We start from the raw sequence: 18,461 nt of genomic DNA on the forward strand, positions 1-18,461 counted from the left end.
ATGTGATTTGATTGGATTGTGAAAGCGGAAAAATTGAATAAAAATGAATTTTTACAAAAGAGAGAGAAAAGAAAATAGGGACACTTTGGAGGGTATGTGATCAGCCAATCTGGGTGTTACTCTGTACATGCTCTGGGGCAAGGAGTCACCAAGTGCTGAATCATTCGAAAGGGAGGGTGAAAGAGCCAGGCTTCCTACACCTGGCAGTTCAGGGGGGTTGGAAACCAGGGTGGGGGCTAGCAACATGGGGACGGCTGCAGCTTGGCAGTCCCTAACCCCAGTCAGCTTGTTGCTGCCCTGAGAAAGGAGTTGTGCTTGCCCTTGCTCAAGGCCCTACTCTGCTTCTAAAGGAAAACAGGGAGGTGGCTTTCAGACCAAGCTTAGCCCGGCTGAGCGCGGGGAAACTGAGCGATGCCACCTCTGAGACTTCCTCGCCCTGCCTTGCTGGCATTTTCCTGGCTCATCCTTCTTTGCAGTTTTGCAAGGATGGTTGCTCTGAGGAAGCTGGCACTGGGCTGGGCAGCAGCTGGGGGATGGCTGCATAGATGGGGAAGGAAGGAAAGGTGCAACGTGGTTATTTGTGTGAGAAAATAAAACCCTTCCTGCTTTGCCTGGTCTGGCTTTTGAAAGGAGATGAAGTGAGGGGTGTCTGGGGGCATTAATAAAAAGAGGTGAGGGACTGGCCACTCTCATTCCTGCCAATTTGGGTTAAGGGTAGGGGCACTGCTGTAATTCTCCTCCTCCTGTTTGACTTCTCCATGTATTTGGGCTCCCTCAGGACCTTCCCTGGCAGACTGCAGTTCCAAAAGCCTCTCTGGGGAGGGGTGTCCTTCCTGGCCAAAATACGGGACCAGCGACAGCCCCTAGAAATGGAGCAGGAAGCCCAATGGCCGGCCGTTAGCTCTGCAAAACAGGGAGCGAGACTCAGTCCAGCGCAGCAGCTGCAACCCAGTCTGAGCTTGCAGCGTTCATGCAGCTGCAAGCCGTTTTTTCCTTTATACACCTGTCCCAGATCTCCTGAGACTTGATAGTGAGCACAAACTCAGGAAGGGGGGCTCGATTCCCGCTTGACTTGTGGCTGTAAATCATCTCAGCACCTGCCCCCTGTTCCAGCCTGGAGAGGGAGGTGAGGGGACCGATTATGCGAGAGTATCTGCTTCCACCGCAGGCAGAGACCATCACCTCTGGGTTGCCTAGTGGCTAGGATCCAGTGCTCTCACTGCTGCAGCCCAGGTTAGATTCCCAGTCAGGGAATGTAGCTCAGCTGACAGAGCATGAGACTCTTAATCTCAGGGTTGTGAGTCCCACTTTGGGCAAAGGATTCCTGCATTGCAGGGGGTTGGTCTAGATGACCCCCGAGATCCCTTCTAACTCTACAATACCGTGAGACTGTGATCCTTGGTCCTGTATACCTGAAGGAGCATCTCCACCCCCATCGTTCTGCCCGGAAACTGAGGTCCAGCTCCGAGGCCCTTCTGGCGGTTCCCTTGCTGTGAGAAGTGAGGTTACAGGGAACCAGACAGAGGGCCTTCTCGGTAGTGGCGCCCTCCCAGCAGATGTCAAGGAAATAAACAACTATTTTACTTTTCAAATACACCTGTATTTGATATTTGGTTGGAAGTCACCCAGAGTGGCTGGGGAGACCCAGTCAGATGGGCGGGGTATAAATAATAAATTATTATTATTATTTTATGTGGGCAAGCGCAGCAAAGCACCAGCGATTGCTGGACCTTGTGGGGAGGCAGAAGTAAGTTCCACTAAGTTCCGTGGTGGTTACTCCAAGGTGGCTGCATCAAGGACTGCAAACGTAGCACCAAAGTACAGAATGACGCCATAAACCTTCAGTGTTTGCACATGGATTGAAATTGGTTCTGGTTTTGGTTCTGGAGTCTGGAAGAAGAGATGGAGCATTTGGATCAAGTCCGGTTTGCAAATTGTTTATACCTCAGCACGTGCTCCTAAACAAATGAATAAAAGCCTCTGATGCGTTCCAGATAATGGTATGTTTCCTAACGTAAATATTTTTGTGGCTACTTAATCATTGTTTAAGGAGAGGGGCAACATAATCCTGAGAAGTCTTCCCATAATATGAAAACAAGCCATGTGAACAATATACCGTATTTTTCGCTCTATAAGACGCGCCAGACCACAAGACGCAACTAGTTTTTGGAGGAGGAAAACAAGAAAAAAAATATTCTGAATCTCAGAAGCCAGAACAGCAAGAGGGATTGCTGTTCTGGCTTCTGGGATAGCTGCGCAGCCTGCATTCGCTCCATAAGACGCACACACGTTTCCCCTTACTTTTCAGGAGGGAAAAAGTGAGTCTTATAGAGCAAAAAATACAGTAATCTGGTTCATAGCACAAACCCTCTGAGAAGGTCATCTCCTAACTTTAAACTTCAGGATGCAAAAACTGCTGCAATCGCCCTCGGTTCTGATGTGCATCTGCATCTCAGAAAGCTGCAATCTCAGACTTCCACTTCGCCATTTCCTTCTTTTATTCACAAATAAGGACTACCACCAAGACAAGCAGAAGTTGCTCAAAAAAGATGTGGGTGCTTTTTTGTATTCTTAAGTGCTGATAGGTTGTATTTAGTCACACTCAAAATATTTAAAATGCCAGCCTCTCGTACTTGCTGCTCGAAATTCACTCTCACCCTGAACACTTAAAACTGAACATGCACCCTTTTTTGGAAAGAATCATGGAATTTGTCGAGTCGGAAGAAACCTTGAAGATCATTTGGTCCAACCCCTGAAATGCAGGAATCTCAATCCAAGCATATACGACAGACAGCCACCCAACCTCCAATGAAGGAAGGAATGTCCACCACTTTCCATCCCATGGCTGATCAGCTCTTACTGCTAGATATTTATTTCTACATTAGGTTTGCAACTGACACAGGGGGTTGTGTTTCAAAGATCACACCTAAAGCCAAAATTGCATCTGGTTGGAGCCCACTGGGTTCCGGGTAGCAAGAGACTGCTGTTTGTGGCAAGGTGGTCAGCAGGAGAGAGGGGAGTCAGAGGAGACCTGTCTGCTTGCCATCTGCAACTACCCCTCCCTCCCGCTAGCCTTGCACCTGCTGAGCAGGGGGTTGGACTAGATGGTCCCTTGTGGTCCCTTTACAATTCTATGATCTCTGCACCTGCAGTCAATCTACACCTCCCGGCTGCAGCACCAGCCGCAAAGCAGAGTGTCAGGTGTGCGTGCAGGAGCCAGGCCCTGTGACCAGTAGGACTTCGCAGGACTGGGGCCTTCCTAAGTTTGTTCTGAAGAGGCAAGGCACAGCCTCACAGGTGAGGCCACTTGGTAACTCACTGCACCTGGTGGCAAGAGCCAGGAAGGGATATAAGGTCAGCATTTCCCTTCAGCTCTTTGCCACAGCAACATGTTCCCTGCCTTGCTGCATTGGTTCCTTGCATCTTGATCCTCAGACCCCTGACTTCGTGACTCCTTGACTCCTTGCTTCCTGAGCCTCAGACCCTTGGCTTCTTGACTCCCAGCTCTCTGACCTTTGGACTCTTGGCTTCCTGGCTTCTGGACCCTGTTCCTGTTCCTGCTCCTACCCCGCCATCTTGCCCCTGGTCCTGATGTCCCCTGCCGGGACGTCGATCGCCCGTGAACCGGACTGTGACAGAGAGGGCCGATGCTTTCACTTGTTGGAACTGCTTAAACTCTTCTTTTAAAAAACTGAATGGGGCTTTTGTTGTTGTTTGAGATTCTTCTTTCATATTTCATATACACCCCACGTTCAATATTCTTCACAGAATTCCTGCATGGCAGGAGGTTAGACCAGCTGAGCCTTGGGCTTCCTTCCAACTCGACAATTCTGTGGTTCCAAGCAGGGCTTTTTCTCCAGCTGGAACTCACCGGAACCGAGTTCCAGCACCTCTTTGGTGCGTTCTGCCAGCTCTTGGAGCCGTGTGCTGGGGGGGGGGGGTGCGTCACAGCGTCTGGGGCTCAACAACTTTGGGTGGGTGCTCAGCAAGTTCCACCACCTCTTTCTCTAGAAAAAACCCAAAACCTGGATCCAAGTATCCAGCAGGAACAGTCTCTGCCGTTACTTGTAATTATGCCAGTTTTCCAATTCTCTGATCCATGCAAATCTTTCGTGTGGGTTTTTCAAAGTGCACCCTCTAGCAACGTCATGGAAAATACTTTGCCACATCTTAGAAGGAGAGCCAGACTCTGCAATTAATACAGTATTGGACCAATATCTGCCAGTCTCTCTCCCACCCTGTTCTTCAGGAGGACTTACGAGAACCAACCAACCAGCCTTTATTTCTATTCTTCCTTTATAGCTCCTTTCCCTGCCCTGACCCGCCATCCCCGCCCTCCAAGCTCCCAGGCTTCTGAAATCTACTTTTAAATGGCTCCACTGATCTCTGCTAATGGCTCAGCAGCCCTGTCTTGCTACAACTTTGGAAACAGAAGCCCCACGTTTCCACGGATGCCACTGGAAGCGGGGAAGTGCCCAAAAGGTACACCCAGGAGAGAGGTCTGTGGAGAGGCTGCTTTATTTCCACGCAAGCTTTCAAGTGGTGAAAGGAAGCCAGATGGGGCACCCAGTGATACATCCGAACTAGCAAGTAGGGACTTGGCAGCTAGGAAAAAGGAAAATCTAATCCTCAAATTCCCTCCCCATTTGGCACTGTGCTTGCCCACCCCCCTCCTCCCGCTCGACAACTCTCTCTTTCCCTCCTGGCCTCTGTGTAAAGGCAAAGTGGGTGTTTGGGAGTGCTCTGGACAAAAGCAAAGAGCTTCTGCAACCAGGGTGCTCAAACCAGGGTGAGCGCCGAGGAGCAGGTGGCGGCTCAGCCCAGAAACAGCCAAAGGCATGTTTCCGATTGGCTTACTGGGCAGAGACAGAGACCCTGGACTCTCTGGAGTGCGAGGCTTCTCCACAGACTGATTCCTGGCTAAAACACAAACCTGCCAGATCATAGGGTCCAGGTGCCAAGGGAAAATAATAAGTTAAATGTGTTTTTCAATCTACCTAGAGATGAGTGGGAGGGGCTCGGCCAGGGCACTATTTCATGATCGGCTGTAGAACAGGAGCACTGTGGAAACGTTTCTGTTTCTGCCCATGTAAACAGAAGGAGATCAGCGTTTGGGTGGCAGGAGAAAGGGGCTTGGAGGTTTCTGGTACGACATGTTAATACTGGGCCCTCTTGCGATTCCCCAGGGCTCTGCCATAGTTGCCTTAACTGAGAAGCAGTGCCATAGCGTGGGTTGCCAGTGCCCGGGGCTGTGCGGAGGGTGGTGGTGGTGGGAGCGATGGAAACAAACGGAGTATACGCATGTGAATTCAACTGCCTAATGGTGCCTGCATCATCCTGGAGATCGCAGCCACAGAGATAAGAAAAGAAGAGTCGTTCCGGTGTCTGGAGAGGTCACTTCCTGGTTCTCATGAAGAAGCCATTTTGAACGGACCCCAGTGGTGGAAGCACATAGCTGTGCTGAGGCAGCCCCGGGTGTCAAAATCTGCACCCCTAACCATTTTGAGCCCAGGGCAACTGCAGCCGAACGGGTTTCCCCTCTTAGCCAGCGGACCCCACCCGAAAACTCCCGAACCACCTTCTGACCTCACCCCAAGCCACTGGGCCCACTGTCTGTCTACGGCAGGGTTTTTCACGAGGGAGCCCGGCCGCAGCAAGCAGACACGGTGACCTTGCAGGTTGCAGGGCCACGACGGTTCGGTTCACCTCCTCCGGTTCGTGACCCAAGAGAAGGAGAGCTTCTGTGGCCGCGGCTTCTCAGCCTGAAGGAGCCTTACAGTGCGGGGGGAGCGCCACACTTTGATGGCCCCGTCGTCGCTGGCCGTCAACAAGAGTTCCTGTTCCACGGGGCTGAAGGCCACCGAGTTGACCACGTCGCTGTGCTGCAGCTTGGCCAAGCAGATCCCGTAGTGCCGGTCCCAGACGTAGCCGTGGTGATCCTCCGCCCCACTGCGAGGAATATGAGAGAGAACGGTCGTAACAAAGGGGGGACTTGCCTTCTGCCGCAGAGGCTGTCGCCACTGAGCGGCTGCAGAAGACATCAAGATTCTAGTCCTCAGTATTATTACTAAGTGGCTGGTACCAGGTCTGGCAAATGGCCTTTTACTACAGGGGCAGGTAAATCTTGCTTGCAGTGAGGATCCACCTTGTTTTTACAGTTGCAAGGTGTTTTTAAACTGTTTTTAATAGTGGGGTAGGAGAGCTGAAAATAATGCCCATATTTTTCACATCTGGTAACCAATGCACTCCTTGGGTTTCAGATAGTACATTTTTAGATGAGTCTAAAAAGCCTGGGACATAATATTTCACAGCCTTCTAGCAGCTGCGTAGGCTCACTGACCAGAAGTAAAGTATTTAGCATTAGTTCTGCAACTGTATACTCGATTCTGACCAAACGAAGACTCCAAGAGCAAAATATAAATCAGGAAGCTTTGCTTGTTCAGAATGAAGTATACACTTCCATAGTTAATGCTAAATACAGTCGTACCTTGGAAGTCAAACGGAAACTGTTCTGGAAGTCTGTTCAACTTCCAAAACATTTGGAAACCAAAGCGCAGCTACTAATTGGCTTCAGGAAGCTCCTGCAGCCAATCGGAAGCCCTGGAAGCCCCGTCAGACATTCAACTTCCAAAAACCGAAACACTCACATTCAGGAGCCAAAACATTCGACTCGCAAGGTGTTCGTCAACCAAGGTACGACTGTACCTAACTTCTGGTAAATGAGGCACCAGAGCCGCTAGAGGGCTGTGAAAATTTGTGTCCTGGGCTTTTCAGGCTTGTCTACTCATATACTGTACACCCCAACAAAAGTGGGGCACTGGTTGCCAGATGTGAAATATCTTGGCATTATTTTCCTACTCCAGTATAATGCTGTACCCTGCTCTGGGATCTCGCGGTGAAGGGAAGGCAATCAATCAATCAATCAATCAATCAATCAATCAATATCCTGATTTAATTTATACAAGTATCTGTCCCAGGAAGCTCCTCCCCTCCTTTGCTCAAGAGAAGAGAAGAGACAGCCCTTTCGGTTATTGATGTTCTCAGCCTCAAAATCTTGTGACTATGAGGACTAAATCCAACAATTCTTTCTTTTTTTAAGGCATCCACAAAAGCTCTTGCAACGAGCTCTGTAGCTGCAGCCTGCGTTGAGAGAGATGCCTTGAGGGTCAGCCCAAAGGCCAGTCACTTTCAGTAAAGCGGGTCCGTCAGGCCGGGGGCTCAGATGCCAGACTGGACTTCCCCACCGCTGGTTCTCGCAACGGCCTGCAGGCCACTGCGGTGAGGAAGGGTATTCAGGCTGAGGGGAGGGCAGCAGAGGGAAAGGCTGAAAGAGCAGGGAAGTGCTGTTCGGACCCCCACTCCACCCCACAGACCAAAGGACTCTGACCAGCTCCTCCTGCAGCTCACCTGGCCACGAAGTCTCTGCTGACATCCAAGAATATGAAGAAGAAGTCGTTGCTGGGAGTGTGCGCCCGGTGGCCTCGCAAGGGTCCCTGGGCCTCCGTCATGGTCTTGAGGTCCACCACGTGGAGGTCGATCTCCTCGGCGATGGGGGGCGGGTGCAAAGGGTCAGAAATGACAGAGTCCTGGGGCCAGGCCCGGCTGTTCACGTACAAGTACCTGCAGGCAAGGCAGGGAGGAAAAAGAAGAAGAAGAGTTTGGATTTGATATCCCGCCTTTCACTCCCCTTCAGGAGTCTCAAAGCGGCTAACAATCTCCTTTCCCTTCCTCCCCCACAACAAACACCCTGTGAGGGGAGTGGGGCTGAGAGACTTCAGAGAAGCGTGACTGGCCCAAGGTCACCCAGCAGCTGCATGTGGAGGAGCGGAGACATGAACCCGGTTCCCCAGATTACGAGACTACAGCTCTTAAGCACTACACCATGCTGGAAGAGGGGGTTCACTGGGCTCCCCCCCCACTTGCCTCCTCATGACCCAGGAAAGGGAGCAGTTAAGGGGGGAAGAAGACCTTTCTCTGCCCCCAATCCTGAAGAGGTGCTGCTGCCAATTGGGGCAGGCGGTACAAGGCTAGATGGACCCCTGAGATAAGGCAGCTTCATCCATTCAGCCAAGAATAGCTAAAGCTCAGGACTGTGACCAGCACAGGTGGTGACGGGGGGGGGGGGGCTCTTTAAAGTTCTTGTCACTCTGAAGAGGCTTCTGCACCTGACACAGGGAGGGTGCCTCCCCTTGGAGACTGGGCTGTCTTTTCTGGCAAGCTGCTCCCCAGTAGATCGCCTTCCATGACTAAGAATGCAGGGAGAGCCTGCAGGATCAGGCCAAAGGGGGCCCAATCTTGTCCAGCATCCAGTTCTCACAGTGGCCAACTGGATGCCTCAAAGGGAAACCCACGAGCAGGATCCGAGCACAAGAGCAGCCCTCTCCCCTCCTGGGGTTTCCAGGAACTGGTCCTCAGAAGCACGGCCGCCTCCGACGGAGCAGAGCCATCTTGGTTAGCAGCCACTGACAGCCCTCTCCTCTTCCACGAATTTGCCTAATCCTCTCTTGAAGCTGACCAGGCCGGTGGGCAACCCTGCTTCCAGTGGGAGGGAGTTCCACAGGTTCACTAGGCGCTGTGCGAAGCAGGACTTCCTTTGATCTGTCCCAAATCTCCCAACCGTTTGAAGGATGAGTGGATTTTCCCTTTTAAACTTCCCAAGACCACATTCTCCAGGGTGTCTGTCTAAAACTCCGGGTAGAGGACAAAGATCTAGAGATCCAAATTCTGTGTGTCTGCCATAAAACTTAGGGAACAAGCTGTACTACCAAAATGATTAAGGTTATAAATGACAATTTTAGGTTATATTTTAGTGATCAAGATTTAATATATATTTTTAATTGCTGCTATATCTGAATTGTCTCTCTTATCCCCAATTGCAATTCAATGTATTCCTGTTGTGTTTTATGATTTTCCTGATATTGTAAGTGAGCCGGAACTGGTCTGCGACCGTAATAATAAAATTCAATTCAATTCAATTTTCAGGGTGTGAAACAAGGCAGGGTCTTTCCCAGATACCACTGGGGACCGAACTTGCCTGGGCCTTCTGGAGACAAATGGGGATGGGGGGTCTTCCGCAAGAGCTAAGGGTCCATATCCACCCACAGCCTCAGGCAAAGGGGCTTTCTCATCCCTGCCACCCAACCCTCCTTTACCTGGAGCTTCCGGGGAAGACACATGGGGAATTCCTGCCTGCAAAAGAACCCTGCTGCCTCCTACCCTTCAGACGAGATTTCCCCCTTCCTCCTCCTCCTTCCATATGGTTGGCAGCCTCCCCCCCCCCGCCCGCCTCCTTACCTGTGGTCAGGGGAGAGGCCCATGCCGATAATATGCCCGTGGAAATCAATGACGTGGTCGAGCGAATCAAAGAACTTGTCCGAGTTTCTCTCCTCTCCAAGGACAGGGCCTGCGGTTGTCATCTGGTGAGGCGAGATCTGCTTGATCCCTGGGGGAACACAGAGGGTGGGGCAAAGGGAAGAAGATCAGGAACAACTTTCTGAGGCCAAGAGCTGCTCAACAGTGAAACGGTCTCCCTCAGAAGGTTGTGGATTCTCCTTCCTTGGAGGTTTTTAAGCAGAGGTTGGGTGGTCATCTGCTATGGATGCTTCAGCTGTGATTCCTGCATTGCAGGGGGTTGGACTGGATGACCCTCAGGGTCCCATCCAACTCTATGATTCAATGTTATCAAAATAAAAAACCGACACCAGGGTCTCCATTTTTTACACGAGTGTGTCTCTGGCGGTCTTCAGTGCCTGGGGTCAGACCAGAAGGTCCTGCTTTCAGAAAATGGGGAGTATGAAAATGACAACCACCTCCCCTTTTTCTCCCCAGAAACTAATAATAATAACATAATTTAATAATGATAATTTATTATTTATATTCTGCCGATCTGGCTGAGTTTCTCCAGCCACCCTGGATGGCTTCCAACAGAATATTAAAAATATGATTAAACATCAAACATTAAAACCTTCCCTAAACAGGGCTGCCTTCAGATGTCTTCTAAATGTCATATACTTGTTTATTTCCTTGACATCTGATGGGAGGGCGTTCCACAGGGTGGGCGCCACCACCGAGAAGGCCCTCTGCCTGGTTCCCTGTAAACCCACTTCTCGCAGGGAGGGAACCGCCAGAAGGCCCTTGGAGCTGGACCTCGGTGTCCGGGCTGAACGAGGGTGGTGGAGATGCTCCTTCAGGTATCCTGGGCCGAGGCTGTTTAGGGTTTTCAAGGTCAGCACCAACACTTTGAATTGTGCTTGGAAACATGCTGGGAGCCAATGTAGGAGAGAGGCAGCCCTGAAACTTTGAGGTGCCCCTTAGCTATCACAGCTAGCAGTCGTTTGCAGGCTGTTTTTCACACTGCCCAATAATAATAATAATATAATAATAATAATAATTTATTATTTATACCCCACCCATCTGGCTGGGTTTCCGCAGTCACTCTGGGCTGCTTCCAACAGAATATTAAAATACAGTAATGCATCAAATATTAAAAGCTTCCCTAAACAGGGCTGCCTGAGCCCCACAGAAATACCCCCCCTCCTTACCAATCTGGTGTGGGGAGAAGGCGAGGCAGCCAGTGGTGAAGATCAAGTATTTCTTAGTGCTCCCCTCCGTGGACAGCAGGTTGGGCTCGGGGGGCTTCGTCCTGTTCTGCGCCAGGAGCTGGGCGACTTTGGCTTCCATCTGTAGCTCCGTCATGACCGGCCGGACTCGCCCCTCCATGATGTCCGTCAGGAAGCGGCCCAGCCCACTGCCAGCGCCCGCCTGGCTCTCTGCCCCCGAGGAGCCCGGTTCTGGCGCTGCCTTCTGCTTGGCCTGCTGCTGCTCCTCCGCCTGCTCTTCCTCCTCCTCGCTGTCGCTGCAGAGGTTGGGGGCCTGGCAGGAGCTCCTGGTCCCGCCCTCCAAGTGCTCCCCATGGTTCAGGAGGAGGTCAGATGGGTCGTAGCGGCTGCAGTCTGCCACGGTCACCATCCGGATCTTGCTGGCGTTCAGGTTCTGGATCTTGAACAGCCTCTTCACCACGTTCATGTTCTCAGACTCGACGCCCTGCAAGCCCAAGAGGAGGGAGGTGCTGTGGGTCTCCTTCTGCTGTGGCGTTTAAGGCAGCTTTACTTGGTCACGGGGGAAACCACGAAAGGGGAGCCCAACACACCTGTAAACCACACAGGCTTCTATGCAGGCAGCCCCTCGCTTTAGCTTTACACACAGCTAGAAATTAAGTCGTGCTCTCAGAGCTGGGTTCCTCCTCTCCACCAGGCCTGCTCAAGGCTGAGATTTCCCTGCCCAAACACACTTCATATTGCCAGAGCAAGCAGATCCCCTCAACGATGTCCTTTCCCGCACTCGTTTTTTGCATTTCTCTGCTGCCTATCAAAGCATGCACTCGGATTCCGAATACAGAGGGATGGTGAGGTAGCTGGTTCCCTTTCCCTGCAAAAGCCAACAGCCCCCGGCACCCGGGCAGTATGGCAGGGCAATATTTGGTTTTCTACATCATGATGCATCACCAGCTAAACGTTTCAATATACTGATATATCACGATGCCTGAAATAAGGATGGAGCTGCAGAGAGGCATTGGCTGGCTTCACAGTTTTCCCCACATTGTGATTTTTGCATAGGGGACACACACACAGACCATGACTGGCAATATATATTGCCAGGTCAGAAATTATGAAACTGATATCACGATATGGACTTTGAAACTGTTTTCAAATATCTCGTCCAGCCCTAGTGGGCAGCCCCCCCCCGCCCACCTGGAAGGCGTTGTTCAGCCACAGCACAGAGCAGGAGGTGTAGTTCCCCATACGGTGCAGGTTCCCAGAGATCAGGTGGGTCTCGTTCAGCCAGCAGCCAAACACGTCGTAGGGCTTGTTGCGAACCCGGGACAGGAGGGCAAAGTTTTCTGGAAGGAGAAAAGGCGGAGAACCTAATATGGCTTTCGGATTTTTAAATTTTTTTTATGACATTTAAAAACTGCCTTTTATCTTCCAGGGATCTCAAGGTGGCCACGTGGTTCTCCCCCTCCCCATTTCATGCTCACAACAAGGTAGGAGGTAGGACTGACCCTATCAAACTGTTGCCGGTTGCTTTCTACTTCACTCTAAGTCTCTTCCTTCACAGATAGATGTTTCGCAAGCAGCCTTAAAACTATGCTGGGGGTGGGGGGGAATCTGTGCTACAGGGAACCAGGCAGAGGGCCTTTTTGGTGGTGGCGCCCGCCCTGTGGAACGCCCTCCCATCAGATGTCAAAGAGATAAACAACTACTTGACATTCAGAAGACATCAGAAGGCAGCCCTGTTCAGGGAAGTTTTTAATGTGTGACATTTTAGTGTATTTTTGGTCTTCGTTGGAAGCCGCACAGAGTGGCTGGGGAAACCCAGCCAGATGGGCGGGGTACAAATAATAAATAATAATAATAATAATAATAATAATAATAATAATAATTTGTTCTGCTACTTGCAACGCCCTCCATGTCCCTGGAGTCAAGTGGGGAGGGGACCTTAGCACAGGAAGAGCGGCCAGTTCCTGTGCAGCTTCTGCCGCCTCTCCCCTCTGCCTTTGCTTCCTCTGCAGAGGGTGAACTGCTTTCTGCACCTGGCTCCTCTTGCTTGCAAAAGCCTGTTGCCTCTTCAGCACCCAACCATTCCTTCCCCCTCTGGCCAGTCCACCACCCCACTCCCCGAGCTCTGAGCCTCCCTCTTCTGTGGCTTCCCTAGGGGGTTCTCTGGCAGGTACTTCCCTCTGTTCCTCCTCATCCAGCCAGTCTTTGACACCAGCAGACTTTGCTAAAGGACGGCAACTTCCAGGAAGCTCATTCTTAAACTTTGTGGGGTGACAAGGGAGGAACAGCAAAGCACATTGTTTTTTACCCAGATCGATGACAGCTATCTCGCCTGAGGAAGTAGTCCGGGGCCCCACGAAGACCCCAGAGACAAGGAGGAGGGAATCGTCTGCGTTGAACTGGGAGAACTGGGTGTACTTCCAGTTGTACTTCTTCATGCTGGTGCTGTGGAGCAGGGAAAGAGGCAGGCCATTGTTCCAGATCTGCCAAGAGAAAGTAGGAAAGGGAGGCCCATCAAGACGGCTAGGCAGCAAAAGGGCAGCTCTAAGTTACTAGTCCTTATCGCTGGGGAGACACACTTGGAAGAGGACGGGCAATGTCCTCTAAGGAGCTGAGGGTCCAATCTTCTGCTTGTCTCTCCTCTGAAATGTTCCACTGTGTCCCAGTGCAGCTTTCCACTGATATACAATTTCACTTGGGTCTCTAGCTGCTGTTGGACTACAACTCCTATCATCCCAAAGAGCAGGGCCAGTTGTCAGGGATGATGATAACAGCTGGAGACCCAAGTTTGGGAAACCCTGGTTTAGATTTTTGTCCCTCTCATGATCAGCAAAACCCACTCCAGAAATAATGCAATACAGTCAAACCTCGGTTCTTGAACGGCTCAGTTTTTGAACGCTTTGGCTCCCGAATGCCGAAAACCCAAAAGTAAACGCTCTGGTTCTCAAACATTTTTCGGAACTTGAATGTCCAACGCGGCTTCTGTTTGAGTGCAAGAAGCTCTTGCAACCAAAGGGAAGCCACGCCTTGGTTGTCAGACGTTTTGGAAGTCGAACGGTCTTCCGGAATGGATTATGTCCGGTGACTGAGGTTTGACTGTATAAAAGAGACCATGAATGTTCGTCTTGAGTTGGAGAATTTAGTGTTTCTATGGGAAATCATTGGAAGAGTTGCAGGAATGCAGGAATCTTCTGCCCAACATGGGACTCAAATTCATGACCCTGAGTGGTTATGTGTGTATTTAAAGTACAGGACACACAGTCCTGCCTTAGAATGCCCCCCCTGCCCTTTCACAGAACCCTAGTGCTGGAAGGGACCCTGAGGGTCATCCAGCCCAACCCACGGCAATACCGCCTTTCCTCCAGGAAGGTTTCGGCAGCGCACAGGAGACTCCCTCGCCTGCTTATGCCATCCTCACAAGAACCCTGCAAGGTAGGTGAAGCAGAAAGGATGACTGGGCCCAAATCACCCTGTTCTCTTCAGGGCTGAGGCAGCGCTCTCAGGCTGGGTCTCTCTGCTCTCAAGTCCCGTCACCGACGCAGGGATCAGAACAAGCAACCTACCTTCCAGGGTTGCTGTGAGGATTATGGAGCAAAGCTTCAGCTGCTTGAAGCACACTGCGTTCTAGTTAGGATTTGTTCCCCCTCTGCCCTGCGTCACCTTAACAGTACAGTCCTTGGAGCAGGAGGCCAGCAGGTAGCCATTGTGGGAGAAGCTGAGGTGGAGGACTTGGTCGCCGTGCTCCGCCAACGTCTGGACTTCCACGCAGGGGATGGTGTCAGACAGCCGCTGGAACTCGCCATACCAGGAAGTGGCAGCTGCAGAGGAAGAGGAAGAGGAGGGGGGCAGCAGGACCCACCACCCCTCGCTGAAAATCTGAAGGGATTACCAGACCACCTCCATCAAGCCTCCTTTCCCTCAAGGGGCAGCCATTGCATCAGGCTGCCTCTCCCTCAGGCACCGCCAGCCCCGGAAATGGGCCAGCATCTGGCCATCACAGCAGCAACTGTTCAGAAACTGGTGTCCAGGTTTTGATTTTCCTTCTCCCTCTCCTCCCTCTTTCCTTGTGTGCCATGGTCTTGTTTTGTTTTGTGGATTGTAAGCCTGCAGGGGCAGGGACTGTCTTGTTTTGCTTGTATATATGCTGCTCTAGGAGCCTTTTCAGCAGGAGTGCCTAGCACACATGCTCTAAACCAAGGATAGGCAACCTAAGGCCCGTGGGCTGGATGCGGCCTGATCGCCTTCTCAATCCGGACCGTGGACGGTCCAGGAATCAGTGTGTTTTTACATGAGTAGAATGTGTCCTTTTATTTAAAATGCATCTCTGGGTTATTTGTGGGGCCTGCCTGGTGTTTTTACATGTGTGCTTTTATTTGAAATGCATCTCTGAGTTGTTTGTGGGGCATAGGAATTTGTTCATTTCCCCCCTTCAAAATAATAGTCCGGCCCACCACATGGTCTGCGGGACGGTGGACCAGCCCATGGCTGAAAAAGGTTGCTGACCCCTGCTCTAAACAAATGAAATCAATAAATACCCAGAGACCTAGACTCAGGCAGCATTTCTACTATCCTGCATTATCCTAGCTGGCCTCTCTTTCTGCTGTCATTATCACAGAATGGTAGAGTTGGAAGGCACCCTGAGGGTCATCCAGTCCAACCCCCTGCAATGCAGGAATATTTTGCCCAACGTGGGACTCAAACCCACAACCCTGAGATTAAGAGTCGTCTGCTCTACAGACTGAGCTATCCCAGCTGAAGATCTACAAGTGTTATTCCTTGCTTCCTCTCTCTGCCTTGAGTGCGAGATTCACTCTCCAGTCTGTTCCTCATTCCTCAGCTATAAGCCTCACCTCCAAACCGAGCTGACCCCAGTACGGGGCAACAGATTAGGGGCTCTTTTCCAGTTTTGAGGCTGCCTGCTTTGCAAGGGAGGACATACCTGGGTGTCGTGGGACGTCCCGGGCTACTGGATAGTATCTGTAGAAAAGGTCCTTCCAGAGCACTTCGTCCAGCGCCACGGCATGCCACTGCCGGCACACGAGCCCCGCTGAGAGGACGTCTGAGTAGTCCAAGTACAGGAATATCTCAAAAAGGATGCTGTCAGGGAGAACCCCACCGTCCATCGTGGCATCCTGTCACTGCCAAGCGCCCTGCAAGACCAAGGGAAAGGGTGACAGGTTTAGGCAAAGGATGCTCTAGAACGGTAGGCGAAGAAGCGGCTACGACAAAAAAGAGAGACAGCATGGTGTGGTGTTTGGACTAGGAACTTGGAAACCAGGGTTCAAATCCCTGGTCACAGTTGGTGAAAACAAAACAGTGCCTGCTCCTGCAGGCTTGCGTTCTTCAAGAAAGAGAGACACATGAGAGGAGAAATGGATGAGGATGGAAGGGGGGGGGGGAGCAAACTCAAGCAGCAATTTCTTGTTGCCAGTTAGAAACTGAGATATGGAAGCCAGGAGCTAAATGGCACCTTAAACCATGGTTATGGGAGCAACAATGGAATGTCCTACTTTTTTTATGGCAAGAATACAAAGCTGAAAATGAATAAACTGCAGCTAAAATCTTATGCTCATTTTTCACATGGACTAGTCCTTCCCCTGCCCACCTCCTAATATTCTTAAGAGGGTCTCTTCTCCAGTCTTCAGAGTAGCTGGGGTCCTCCTTTCCTCCCACTCTGCAGTCTTAATCTCATATCTTAGGCGCCCTACTGCGCCCAGAGCTCAAAAACTGCTTGCGCTAATGAAATTGTCGCAAAATGCACCTAGAACAATGGGAGTTTCGGACACTGCTTGTTGCCAAATAACTTGGGAATTTGTAGGGGGTAACCCCCTCTCCCTTCTGCTTCAAACCTTGTGAGGCCTTGTCAGCATGTAACACCTCTGCTCAGAGATGTGCACCGGCTGATAATTTGCTGCTGGGCCTAGTTCAAGGTGCTACTATGAGCAAATAAAGCCCTTAGCAACTCAGGACCAATTTACCTAGCAGATGGTGTGTCTCCTGGTGCCCACCGGCCTTCTTCAAGTGGCAGAACTGGCCCTGCAGAACAGGTCGTATGTGGCAAGAATATGGTCGCTTAATGTGGCAGCACCAGTACTTTGGAGCTCCCTGCCTCTGGAGCCCAGGCAGGTGCCATCTGCTAAAAAAATTCCCTGCTTAGATAAGCTTCACCCAGATGCTTAGGAAATCAAGGCCGTTGCCATCTGCTTCAGTATTTTCACAATGGTGTGTTTTTAAAAGTAGGGTTGTGGGTTCCCCCTCTATTTTGCAGTTTTATCTTTTAAAAAATAATAATTTTTATTTGATTTTACAAGTGTAAAATTAGAAAAATAAAAAAATACATATCTACATTTAGAGATTTCTCTGAATCTCCAGACTTCCCACTCTCCCTTCCGTGGGTTCCATTGTCAGTTTTATCTTATTTTTGCTGGTTTTCTGCAATGGGGTGATGGGGTGGTGCATAAATGTTAGGAAATAAATAATAATAAATAACAAACCAGCCAAAACTGCCTCCTGCCCCCCCCTGCAGATACTCTCCCCATTTCTCCCCCCCCCCTTCCCAGCTCCCCTCTTGGGCCTTTTGACTGGTTTGTTCTGGTTCTCAGCCCCCCTCCCCCCTATTCCCCAAATTGGCCCCCTCCCCCCCATCCACACAGGCTCCCCTCCCCCTCGCATCTCTTTGGGGACCCCTCCCCCCCCCGGCCTCCCAGGCGACTCCCCCCACCCTCCCCCCCCCCAACAACAACAGACCTCCTACCAGCTGCTTCCTACATCATTTCCGGAAGGGCCCTTCCGCTTCCGGCCGCCACCGTCAGAAGCCGCCTTCCGTTCCCTGCTCTATGCTTAACCCCTCTAGGCATCCTTTCTCTGTGGTTCCCCTCCGTCGTCCGCCGCTCTCCCTGCGCAGGCGCGGCGGGAGAAGACGAGCCCGGAGACAATTCGCTGTTTGGCCACAAGAGGGAGCTCGGCCGCGGCGCCCCCTGGCGGAATAGTGTGCATTGCAGAATCAAAAGGGGGGTTTGGGTTTAATTGAGAGAGGGAAGGAGAACTCGTGAAGATGGGTCCACATTAAAACATATTGGTCATTATGTTACTGTTATAATAATTTTAAGGTTATATATATAATAATGTTCATAAATGTACCAAGCAAACACATACAAATATGTAAAACACATGTCCGAAACCCACAGAAAAGTCCTGAAACCATTTTCTCTCTCCCAAAATGACCTCAAATATTTCTCTGCAAGGTCGAAGGAAATGGGAAATCTCCCCATTGTCTCTTTCACAAGTCCTGTCTTAAGGGCACATTAAAGATATGAATAGGGTGTGAGCCTGTGACCTGGATTCAGGCATGGAGTAACAAAAGAGTGGCCAGGATGCCCAGGGAATCCAGTCAAGCAACCGAGCAGACAAGGGGGGGGGGGGGGAACAACGCGCTCAGATTTCTGTTGTAGTCCGCCCTTCCTGTGATGTATGTATGATGGGGGGTGGTCTTGAACTGGAGGGTGGGAATTTCAAAAGTCTATATAGGAGTTTGCACACCACTGTTCTCGGTTCCTCTCCTCCCTCCTGCGCGTGAGAGGGGCACCCCGTTGCAGCAGCTTTAATAAAGATCAGGCTTACTAGCTGCTTTGCTTCTCAATATTCTCTGCTTGGCCTCTGTTATTTTCTCCTACCGATAGAGAACCTACAAAAGGACTCTATATGGGTTCTTGGGTACCCCATAAGGGAAAAGGAGCAGTTTTTCTCTCATAACTTTGTGTTTATGGGATGTTTCCACAAAATGGCAGCAGTCCTTGCAATACTTTTTTTTAAAAAAAGATATGCACAAGTTGTTGTTGTTTTTGTTTTTTTAGAGCTAAGGGTTGTGAAATGTGAGGTCAGAAGGCCATGAGACAAAGATAT

General features: G+C 50.8%; 1 protein-coding gene across 3 annotated transcripts; it reads right to left on the reverse strand.

The window, feature by feature from the left end:
* Positions 1-2,480: 2,480 nt before the first annotated feature.
* FBXW5 (F-box and WD repeat domain containing 5) lies at positions 2,481-17,415 on the reverse strand. 3 transcript variants are annotated; one of them, XM_080975510.1, is made up of 9 exons: positions 17,307-17,415; positions 15,499-15,709; positions 14,220-14,377; positions 12,868-13,042; positions 11,751-11,899; positions 10,542-11,043; positions 9,295-9,442; positions 7,408-7,620; positions 2,481-5,949 (listed from the first exon to the last, which is right to left on the reverse strand). In XM_080975510.1, exons 2-9 carry the CDS (start codon positions 15,680-15,682, stop codon positions 5,703-5,705), a joined length of 1,776 nt encoding a protein of 591 aa, XP_080831636.1. In that variant the 5' UTR covers positions 15,683-15,709; positions 17,307-17,415; the 3' UTR covers positions 2,481-5,702. The 3 variants fall into 3 exon arrangements, with proteins under 3 accessions (XP_080831636.1, XP_080831637.1, XP_080831638.1); XM_080975511.1 differs by having other exon boundaries at positions 17,314-17,336; XM_080975512.1 differs by lacking the exon at positions 17,307-17,415 and adding an exon at positions 16,906-17,049.
* Between the last annotated feature and the right edge of the window lie 1,046 nt (positions 17,416-18,461).

The sequence above is a fragment of the Podarcis pityusensis genome (genome assembly GCF_964106645.2).
Source record: "Podarcis pityusensis genome assembly, chromosome: 12".
In the NCBI taxonomy this organism is placed as follows: domain Eukaryota; kingdom Metazoa; phylum Chordata; class Lepidosauria; order Squamata; family Lacertidae; genus Podarcis; species Podarcis pityusensis.

Excerpts from the sequence above, each read along its gene's own strand:
- FBXW5 (XM_080975510.1), bottom strand. The coding sequence starts at position 15,682 with ATGGACGGTGGGGTTCTCCCTGACAGCATCCTTTTTGAGATATTCCTG. Across the intron at positions 9,443-10,541 it reads CTTCTCCCCACACCAGATTG|GGATCAAGCAGATCTCGCCT; the intron begins GTAAGGAGGGGG and ends GTGTTCCCCCAG. Across the intron at positions 5,950-7,407 it reads AGCAGAGACTTCGTGGCCAG|TGGGGCGGAGGATCACCACG; the intron begins GTGAGCTGCAGG and ends TATTCCTCGCAG.